We start from the raw sequence: 11490 nt of genomic DNA, 5'->3' as shown, positions 1-11490 counted from the left end.
CAAACTGTGTTTCCTGACATCAGTTTCCTGAAGTGTTCCTGAGTCCAGGTGTTAATCTCTTTATCCAATCTAGTGTTGAACCTCGCTCCATCATCGCTGTGAACCACTGAGCCTTTCAATCATGATACTCTCACCTGTTACCAATCAACCTGTTTACCTGTGGAATGTTCCAAACAGGTGTTTTTGGAGCGTTCCACATCTTTCCCAGTCTTTAATTGCTTCTGTCCCATCTTGTTTAAAACATGTTGCTGCATCAGATTCAAGAATAAACAGATATTTATAAAAATCAATCAAGTTGAACATGAAATATACCGTCTTTGTGCTGTTTTCAGTTGGGTTTATGTCAAAAATGATGAGCAGATGATCACATCCTGTTTTAATGATGTTTTACACAGCGTCCACCTTTATTGGAATCAGGGTCGTAGTGGATTATTTGTTCATGCTGCTAATTAAAAACACAGTGAGCAACATGCACTGGTTCACTGTGAATAACAATGATTTATTAAAGAGGAACTCCAGTGATTTTACACACTGAGGTCAGCTTCCTCATCAGGAAGAGTTTCATTTAGTTAGAAAGACATGTTCAACAAAAAAGATCAAATGTAGGATTTGGTGTTTTTGGATTCCAGGGACAAAACATCAGGATGTCTCAGCCTTTACAAAACTAAATAGGTGTAATAGTCCTTTAAATATATCAGTAGGGAAAGTGTGTTGACCTTTCAGTCATGACACCCTGACAGAAAAGGAAAATAGAGCCGGCTGCCTGCTCTGTAGTTGAGAGTTAAGACTGTTTTCAAAGTGAAGGATGAACTTCAGAACAAGAGCAACAATTTAAAGATAAAAGAAAAAAAAACAACTAAAGCAGAGAATATACGCTGAGTGATGACATGAGATAGTTAGAGGTAAAGAACGCTGTGAAAACCACCACAAGTCAGTCTCTGAGAGTGAATCTCCTAACATGTGTTCACTCTTGATAAAACCTACTTCTGTTGTTGAAGTCACTTTTTAAAAGGCAGTAAAATCCACATAGCTCTTTTCAGGTGATCCGTGTGATCGTTTGTATTGTTTGTCCTCCAGGTTTGACTGACAAGCGATTAGAGCTAAATGTGTCAGCTGTTGCTTTGGATGTGAGACCTCCTCCATCAACACATGAGCTCATAATAACTGTTTAAACTGCACCAACGACCGTGCAAAAATATTTCAGCTTTCAGGTCCAGCTTCAGGGCCCCTGGAGGTCCCCGGAGCCCAGTTTGGACACCTGCGTGCAGCGGACAGCAGGGGTCGCTGCGCCTGCACATCGGCCGCCCGGAGGCATCTGAGCTCCGTTTCCTGAAACGCATACTTCAGGATTAGGAAGAACACACCCAGTGACATCAGTGAGGTTTGAAGAAGAAGAAAAACTCTCAGCCCAAACTGTGCAGAGGAGGAACAAGAGGGCCGAAAGGTCCTTCCCGGTTGTTTTAGGCTCTGAGTGTTTTTTTTTTTAGCTCTGGAAAGTTCTGGATCCGAAGCGTCCAGACTGTGCGTAAAGTTTTTACTGAAGCGAATCGCGGAGCGCAGAGAGGATGTCAACTTCAGACGACACAGACGGACTCCGGCCGCGTTATGGCTGTAAGTTCAGACTTTTCTCTGCCCACCTGGAGATGCCAGGCGGGCGGCTTCTCCTCTGTCCGCGCCGGGGGACGCAGCCGCGGACCACAGATCCGCTCCTGCTCATGCAAACGCCCCCAAACTCCAGAAAAGTCGCTTGAGTTTGTCCGAAGCGCGCTCAGTCTGATCGGCTTTTATTTCTGACAGCGTGGTTACTGCCTAATTATGACTTCCGCGTTTTTATAATAATGTAGAGTGGAGAAGGAGGGAGGCCTGCTCTCAGAGTTCACTCCACTTTCTCCACATTGCATTCATACTTGATTACACAGCCTGCGTAATTACACACAGGTAGTCATACCACACGTTAGAAACAGGACAGACTATTAAACGTTTACTCAGCAGAGGCTTTGTGTTTGAGTGTTTGAGACATGAAATCAACCACCGCCCATAGATGGTCTACAGTGAACTTCTAACTCATTTGAGAGCAAATGTATGAATCAGTCCTCCATGTTTTATTTGAATGGAGCAGGACAGCTTTATCCTCTTTTATCCAGCAAATGTGGAAAACAAGAAGTAGTTTGTTTTGCCGATAGATCCCAGTATTTCATTTTTCATGTATCAGTGGTAAAAACAAGCAGGTGCTTGAGAGGACATTTCTCAAGTTTTTTTTGTGGCATGTGGTCTCAGTTTTTGTTGAAATCAGGATTTACCTGCTGCTGATGTTGCCTGTGATCCCAAACAGGCTCAGTTCTCCCACCTCAGATGTGACAGGAGGCTAAAATGGGGCCTCTTTGTAATGCGCGCCCTTCTGGTCCCCATCCCCCTCTCCATAATTTGGAAAAAAAACCCTTCTTTGGGGAACATTGCTGTGCAGGCTGCAGGGCTCCACTCCGTGTCATCTCACGGGAACAGCCCCCATAAACTCCCTGCATTGTTTTTTGCTTGCAGCGTATGAAAAAGCATGACATTTACAGACAAAGGCACGGCCACATCATACAGTGCGACAGTCCTGAGCCACATCGAGCTTGTGTTGGCTGCACAGATGACTAATAAACGAGCCTGTTTCCTTTGTAAAACACCTCAGCATGGGGAGCTTTGGAGGGGCCGAGGGGCCGGACGGAAACGTTTCCCTGCTCATGCATCCAGGGAAAAAGTTAACAAGCAGCTGTTTGTTGATAAATCAACTAAAATATCAAGAAAAATACAACATTCAGCTTTAATCTTTCTGTTCTTTTGGTGTAAATTAAGCATGAAATCCAGAGTTTTCCTGCCTTGAGTCATTGCAGTCATTCCTGTGTTTGTTTTGTGCTCCAGCTGTCCTGGACGGCGTGGAGCGGCTTACAGCGGAGGAGATGGACGAGCGGCGGCAGCAGAACATGGCCTACGAGTATCTGTGTCACCTGGAGGAAGCCAAAAGGTAAGAGCTGGAATACAGTTCACCTGCGAGCTGGTTGAACCTCTGCAGGCTGCTAATGGGCTGCGATGACGCCGACACTGACTCTGATTCTGTCGGGCTTCGCTTTTATTCAGTGGATTTTAGCAAATGTTGTCCTTCCAAAGAATTACATAGACACTAATATGGAGCTGTCGTTACGGCTGCAGAAGCCAAAGAGAATTCATCAAGTAGTGTTTTTCTGTCTCAAAAGAGTCCAAAACCAAAAGATAATCAGTTTCACTATCAAAAAAGAAAGAAAAGAAATAAACTGTTAAGAAGTAAGTAATTTTTTTTGCATTTTTGCTTGAAAAATGACTTAAATGTTTGAACAATGATCAGAATCATTGCTGATTATTTAGGAATATGACTCTTTTCTAGTCTTTCTGACCACTCAAAGCTTTTTACTACACAAGCCAGCATTCACACATTCACACACACATTCATACACTGGCGGCATCAGGAGCAATAACCATTCACACTGGCGGCACAGCTGTTGGCAGCTGGTTTAGGTTCAGTTCAGGGACAAAAACAACAACCTTTTGGTTTAGTGGACGACGGCTCTGCCTCCTGAGTCACAGCCGATTGACCGACTGCTTCAGCTCCAGCTGTTTTGTTAATTGACTAAAATCTCTCACAAACGTGCTTGTACAGTCCAGCTCAGTGCAGTGGATCAGCGGCGGTTATTTAAGCCCTGCTCAGGTTCCAGCCTCAGCTGGAGGATTATTATTCTACTCTGTGTTAAGATTCGATGACCTCTTGTTTTGGGCTGCTGCCAAACCTCAGTGCTGTTTTTTGATGCTGATTGTAACACAGAATCAAAAGTAAGAAACTGTCACGTAGGAAAGTTGGGGTTGAACATCTGGTCCGATCCATCGTGTTCATTGGTTGTTCCACATTTAAAGTCCCTGCACAGCAGCGTGTTTAGACAACATTTAACATCTGACAACTTTTCACTTCTTTTGTAAATAAAATGAACGATCTCGTATAAAAATGTTCTGTGTGGTACCGAATCTCAGGTCTTGTAAAAACATTTCCGTCCTTAGACATTTCCAAGTCCAGGAGATCTGCTGCACAGTGAAATAATGCATGAGTGTGATGCTAAAAAAAGATAATTTCCTGAAAGGTGTCTGAGATTTTCTGAGATTTGAGAATATGATATGAACATTCCCATGCTGTGTAAAGACACTGCTGATAAGTATATCTGCTGAGTTCATTATAAAGCAGATGTAGAAGCTGAGAAAATGATGGCACAACATAAATTTATATTTAGCACATAGACTCTAACTTCTGCTGTCATGTGACACTTGAAATTTCTGAAGAAGTAGTGAGGCCTGTTGCTCAATGCGCGTGCGCACACACACACACACACACACACACACACACACACACACTCGTACGTGTATCTGTGTGTGTCGGTGGTTTTCTGAGCTTCTTAACAGCCGTGTGTGATTGCTTTTCGTGACTCTGGAGTCGACCCCGCTGCAGGCTCGCGGATTCAAAAGAGGAAGCATTGTGCGAGACAGGAAGTGACTCAGTCCCTGTTGATTTTGGTATCTCCCACCGTTGCCACAGGAACTCGCAGTCGTCATAGCAACAGGTTCCGGTGTGAGTGCTGCTGCGAGGTTGTGCACTCTGATTAAAAAAAAAAAAAAGAAAAAAAAGCAGAGATGTTGTAGGACTCCATCCTTCATCACCTGCTGCGTTATTATCGCACATCTGTGATGTTCAGGAAATTCCTGGAGTGATTTACGTTTTGTCTGTAATCATTTTTCCTCCACCTGATGCTTCTGCCTCAGTTTGAGCTCCCCTTCATTCCCCCACATGAATTTCGGAGAACGTCCCAGAACTTTTTGTTCGCGCTGTGAGTGGAAATCAGGAGTTCTCTCCAAAATAAGAGCAAAAGCTTGTTTTTTTTCCAGGCGACAGAAAGATGGTCTCAGTAAGTGTCTCCCTCTCGTCTGGCTGCTGGTCACTCGTCTGCTTCATTCTGTAATGCTGGTTTTCCATTATTCTCCTCCGAGGTTCGTCATGTTGACTCGGCTGCTTTTCTAAACCCGCGACATCGCTGGTGTCAGGCGCTCTGACAGGGATTCCCCCATGACATTTGCATGTCAGGGTGGAACTGTTGTTCTATGTGCTCGTCCAACAGACGTGTTCTTTACTCCATCCGGTTTGATGCCTTGAACTGTTTGATCTCTGTCGAGCACAGTGCTGATATCGATGTGTTATTGAGCTATTGGGCTATTGAGTTAGCACCTTTTAGCTAATAAGTGGGTAGCCAGTAGTGTATACTTGAGACAAAGGATGAGCCACTGTATCTTCTTTTTGAAAATATGCAGCAGCCTGATTATGCTTTTAGTTATACCTTTAATGTGCTCACAGCTAAGCCATGTTAGTGGTTTGTCGTCCAGCAGGTCCCTCAGATGAATGAGTGAGTAAATGCTGCTAACCCCTGTGATTGATGCAGGATTTGTTTCCAAGGACACTGGAGGATCTGTTATGAAAACACACTTAATTAGTCACTGCAGGTTAAAGCACAGCGATGTGACCAAAACCTCCTGATACAGGTCACTTCGATGTAGCACGTTGTCTGTAATTTGAGTGAATTCCTTGCCAGGTATGTTTGTTTTTGATGTCAGACTTATGTCCAAACCATGTGGGCGTGACAGAAGTTGCCCCTCTTTGAGGTACGAGCTGCTGGTTTTGTCTCACCTGGTGGGAATCCTTCATTCAGCGTCACGTTCACTGACCTCCATGTTTGTTTGTGTCGCCTTCATGCAAATGTTCTGCTTGCATATGTGTCTCGTGGAAGAACACAAGTCTCATCCAAATGCTGAAAAATACTGAAGAGTGTGATTTGCGACACAACGGAATTTCGTCGTATCACACAGCCCGACCAAAGGTGTTGCCAAATCCCCCAAAACAGAATATTCAGCATTAACACTTAAGGCAGTCTTGTGAATCGTCTGCTTGTGTTGCTGCTGCAGCTGCACCTCCACGCTGTGAGCCTCCTGATTGGCTGATGAGGTCCCAGCTCATCTCTGGCAGGCGTTTTTCCATCAGGCAGAGTTTCAGGTAGACCGAGCTCCACGTGGGGAACACCTGAGCCTGCAGGGGAACGGTGGGAGGAGGAATGCTGGGAGACAGTTTTGACGCTGTGTGGCATGATGGGAATGTCTCTGACAGGTGCACGGCAAGGTGGGAGAGTCTACCTGTGTGCCTCATGGGCATGGCTACAGGAATGCATTATGGCTCTGTCGCTGTTGTAAGACTCTGTACGACTGTCAGGTGTGCGTTTAAGCGTAGAAGGCCGTTATGGACTAGTTCACTCTGTCCAAGCAGAGAGATGCAAACTATGTGTTATCACTCTTATTTTCATGTTCCCATCAAACGCAGGAACATCCTGTGGCTGAAGCAACCTGCTGTGCACATTATCAGGCATATTTGAATGCTCGGTGACCTGCTCATCTCTTTTGACTTTTCAAACAGTGGAAGTGTGCTAGATGTTGCTTAGGAAGCTTTGCTGTAGAGCCTCGTCTATCACTCGTTCCTTTGTTGATTCATTTTTTCTTAAATTACTTCAGTTAACTGCTTTAATTGCTGGTTTTGTCGTATCATCAGTCCAAAATCAAAAGATATTTAATTAACAAAGATAGAAAGCAGGAAAAATAGCAAATTCTCACATTTAGAAAGCTGGAATCACCACATTTTTAGTTGATAAGTGACTCATTGATTATCAGAAATTGTTTCTTTCTTTGCTGTTCATTCTGTGCATTCCTTTGAATAAATTGAGCCTCACCTCTCTTTCTTTCCCTTTCGCTCTTTCGCTCATGGCTTCAGTCTCTCTGAGAATGCAGCTGGACATGTTTCCAGAACGATACTTGTGTTTATTGATCTGTGCTTGGTGCCACCTGACGTTCCCTCCTCATCACATCAGTGTGCAGCAAACCATTTCAGGTGGTTTCGCTGTGGATTCACCGATGATAAGTGACACCTTTAAAGTCAGGATGTCGTGACCTCGTCACCTCATCTCATCCACATCCGTCTCTTGCTCATTTCCTGTCACCTTTCGCTGTGTGCAGTGATCTCAAACTGGTTGTAAATCACTCACTCAGCAGATGTTTTCAGCAGGCGATGGTGTTATTGTTGGGCGTAGCTGAAAGGTTTTGGCTCTGCAGGTGGAACCAGGGTCCACCCATCAGACGGTGACAGCTGAGTGAAAATGGAAGAGGACCGTTTGTTTTGTCTTTGGGGGAGGAGCAGAGCGAGTAGTGTGGAGTTAGATTGATATTTCAGGTTGATTTTGAACTGTTGTACCTTGGTGTTTTTTCTGATAATTAATTCTCATTTTTGCATTTCGATGGGACGGGTTGCAGACGAACCCCAGTTTTACAAACTTGTGGGGAAGAAGATGAAGAAAGACAAAGATAACCGACCCCCCTGCCTGTCTGGTGTGGAGTCACTTCCTGGTTCAGCTTGTCTGCAGCAGCATTCTGTGCTGTGGAGGATTGTAAAGTTTTTTTCGGGTGTGATCACTTTCAGTTTCAGCTGCTGAAAAGCTTAAAATGGGGGTTTGTTTACAGCCTGTGTGTGATTGTTTGACCTCGTGTGTCTCGTGTTGCTGCCTTACTGGACCCACTGGTTCCAGTGAAGTCAATGCATTTTCACAAGCCCTGCAGTTCACTTGCTAATTAACTGCTGCATAAATTAAAAATGTTGTCAAACTGATTGGAGGGATGACCACAGCTTTGAAAATCAGACCCGAGCGGCAACAAACTGGATGACATGCATGTGTTTTTATTCACTAAAATCAACCCAACGTTAGATACGATTCAGGCTTGATTCAAACTAAACATCTTGTTAGTTTTAGTCTTTTTCTGTTTTCATAGCTGTATCAGTAAAGAATAGAAACTTTATTGTGGAAAATCGTCTTCACATCATCAAAAACATAAAAGCAACACAGCGTTAGAGTGTCAGCTGAAAGCTCCTCTCACCCATTCCTGCTACCATAACTCCCCAAATACTCCTCATTCACTTCACTGCTCATCAGCAATGGTCCCAGTCTGTGGTACTGGTCCCTGTGGTGACAAGAACTACAGAGCGGTGTCTTTTTTTCTGAGAGCCTGCTTCACATTCAGGTCTATTTACGGCACACACACAAATCTTCTGAGCTGGGCTGGCGTCTAATTAGTGTTTTGTGTAAATTTGTGAAATGACAGCGTTCCCAACAGCCATGACATTTCATGAAAGGTTCAGGGTCTGACAAAAAAATAAGCACTTTTGGTAATGAATGGTTTTGAAAGTACTTTACATTTTTAACCAAATATATCACAACTGTCTCTTGAAACGCTTGAAACTTTGTATTGACTTAGTACCAAAATACTGTTTAAAACTGAATTATTTCCAGGGTTGTATGATTGGAACAGATCAGGTTAAAATGATAGTCTTACTTCAAAACATGTCACTTTTGAGTCATTGCCTTTTCACAAACAAGTAAAGCAGCAAATTAAAGCTCACTTTCTGTCACAAAGAGGCCTCGTTTAAGCATCAAAGGGTATATAACTGCCTAAACTCTATAAAACAACGTGTGGCAGATAATTTTACTGGTTAAACAGACGTTCATATTTCCAGAGAGTAATGGAAGGTTCTCTGTCCTGTTTTGTCAAAGCAATAGTTTAACATTTCGGGTGAAAAATGTTCATTTTCTTTCTTGCCAGAATTAAATGAAAAGACTGGTCCCACTCGCATTTCTGTGCAGTAATTATGAAGCTACAGCCAGCTAGCTTAGCTTAGCATAAAGGCTGGAAATGGTAGCCAGCTGCTAGCCTGGCTCTGCCCTATGATGGATTTTGTGTATGCAGCTCATTCATTATGGAGTGATGGAGTGATATGCGGGACTATTTTCTGTCCGTAGCACTATTTGTGCAGATTAAGCAAAGCTGGATGACAGTTGGACTATGAACGTTTACTCTAAATAAAAGTGAAGATCAGGGTGTTTACATTTAGCTTTTACATAATACTTATTAAAATTCTTGTTTGCATGCTGCTGAGCAGACTGGTAAATAACTGGAAACACTTCTTTTGCAGCGTCAGTTACCTTCCAGCATTCAACGTCAAACCTGATCCATCACGTTGCAAGTGTGGTAGCCTTGTGGTTACCTGTGCAGGCTCATCTGAGATGCTGTGCTTTGACTTGATTTGGCTCTTGGCTTTCTTTAGGTGTTTAGCAGAGTCTAGCAGAGTTATGATTAACAAGGGAATACAAGTTAGTTTGTTCTGTTATTTGGGATAGCATCCAGTTGTTTGGTGTTAAAGCAGAAAGCCTCTTTATTCCATCGGTATAAAACGTTTTAAGATCCCAATGATGCTACAACAACTGTTAAGTATTACGTAACAGCGGTGCATACAAAATAGCACAGTAACAAGGTGAGATTAGGTGAGGTTAGCCTTTGTATATTTGGTTCACTATCACTTATTATGGCTGTATTGTGTATAAAACATGCACGTCGTCTCCATGACGCCACCCACAGGTTTCTGAAGAGACGTTGTGGAGCTCAGCGTCAGTGACTCCAGCTGTCACTCTACCAAACTCCTGCCTTATCCAAAAATTAGCAAAGGGGTGGAGCATGGATGGTTGATATAATTTAAATGAGTGAGTATAAAAATTCACGTCTGTATCATTGTCATGAACGGAGACCAAAAATTCCTTATATCTCCTGGAGGTTTTAAAATGGGAGTCTATGGGAATTGACTCGCTTTTGGAGCAGCCTCAAGTGGCCATTCGAGGAACTGCAGTTTTTGGCACTTCCGCGTTAGCTTCATTTTTGCTGTGACGTTATGACGATGATGAACTGCAAAGAGTTGAGCCAAAGATCATGACTGTCATCAAAAGTAACCAGTTAATTTGCATAAGGGGCTAAGGTGTGTACATGACAGTTTCAGGTAGTGCAGCCGTGTAGGAGTGAGTGAGTTTACCTGTTGGTTGGCAGGCTTCCTCCTCACTGTTACTGACGCTGCGGTTTTATTGACTCCGTGCTTTATGCCGATGATGCAGAGTTTTTTTTTTTCCTTGCTGTGGTTTAACCAGTCCTTTCAGCTGAGGTCATAGGAAAAGTGTGTGTGTGTGTGTGTGTGTGTGCGTGAGTTACAGGCAGGTCCGACAGCAAGGATATGAGCTTTGAGTGAAAGACGACAAATGGCTTAATTGCAGAAATCCTCTTTTTGAAGAGGTTTTGAAGCGTTGTGAAAGGTAACTGACGCTAAAGAATCATCAGTATTCACTCCGACAAGAGAAAGACACGAATATCACAGTGGTATTTTATTGGGTTACATCATTGACAGTTGACAGTTTGGTAACATGTTGTTCCTGTTTTGTTTTTTACCCCGGGCTGGAAAAATTTTAGAATTTCTTGATTTATTTTCTTGTTTTTTTTTTCCAAAATGCATTGAAACACTTGCCTTAAGATCAGACTGGATAGATTATTATTATGGGAATTATCATCACACTCTCCTGTAAAAACACCTGCAGGGACACCAGATTTTAACACATGTGTTTGAGTATTGGAGACTGTTGTACGTCCTAAAACAGAAACAGCTTCTCCGAACCTCATTAAGTCTACCATGCTGCTGCCACAGTTAAATACTGCGGTGCAGCCCTCGACAGGCTCTTGTAACTGTATTAAAGCTGGATCGGCTTTTCTGCTGCAGCCGTCTCTGCCGGCCGGAGTCAGACGCAGGAAAACTGCAGTCGATCACAGATGCACCCACAGGAACTTTTCTTTTATTTCTTTTACAGAACCTAATGCAGGAAAAGATGCAGGGGTAACTTCTATTTATTAAATTCCTGGTGACGTTTACTGTTTCCCTGCACTGGTGTCATTTGGGGCGACAATGTTCATTGTTAAACTCCCATCATTACTTTCATCAAGTGTGGAAGCCTGCTGGATTGTGCAGCATCTCTTTATTTTAATCTTCCCTCAAGAGAAGCTGTTTGCGGAAAAAAGACGACTGACAGAATGAGATAATCCATCACGGTAAACAGAGATAATCTCTGTTTTATCTTTAATCCACCGTGCAGACTCGAGCGTTGTCGTATCAGTGCTGATTACACTCCTCCATCCTTGCCTCCCATCTTATCTGACACCCACCTTAAGAGGCTGTCTCCCTGAAGTATTCGCTGTCGCTTTGCAAACTTTGTGCTAAAAATGTTGTGAAATATACATTTTAAAAGGCGATTACTCACTTTATGCATTGTGGCTGTGTGTGTGTGTGTGTGTGTGGGGGGGGGGGGGTCAGATAGACACAAACAGTAGTAAAAGGCTGATTTTATCATTTTGAAATAAAAGCTTGTTTAGGTTGGATCGCAGCAGTTTTTACGGTGTCAAACCCCCGAGCTGAGGGTCTTGCTACATCACCTTAAAGCTTTACAGAAGCTCCATCTTCTCAGACTCACACTTCACCGAAAG

At 43.3% G+C, this 11490-nt stretch overlaps 1 protein-coding gene across 1 annotated transcript in view; it reads left to right on the top strand.

Annotated features, from left to right (window-relative positions):
- The first annotated feature begins 1456 nt into the window (after positions 1-1456).
- iqgap1 (IQ motif containing GTPase activating protein 1) overlaps positions 1457-11490 on the top strand; it is a 43868-nt gene continuing 33834 nt past the window's right edge. Inside the window, exons 1-2 of the mRNA XM_041962770.1 lie at positions 1457-1611; positions 2905-3007. Coding sequence (XP_041818704.1) covers positions 1566-1611; positions 2905-3007 — 149 coding nt within the window. The 5' untranslated portion in view covers positions 1457-1565. The remainder of the gene's footprint in view (positions 1612-2904; positions 3008-11490) is intronic.

The sequence above is a fragment of the Chelmon rostratus genome, chromosome 1, assembly GCF_017976325.1.
Source record: "Chelmon rostratus isolate fCheRos1 chromosome 1, fCheRos1.pri, whole genome shotgun sequence".
In the NCBI taxonomy this organism is placed as follows: Eukaryota; Metazoa; Chordata; class Actinopteri; order Chaetodontiformes; family Chaetodontidae; genus Chelmon; species Chelmon rostratus.
This window is presented reverse-complemented; position numbering and strand designations above follow the sequence as displayed.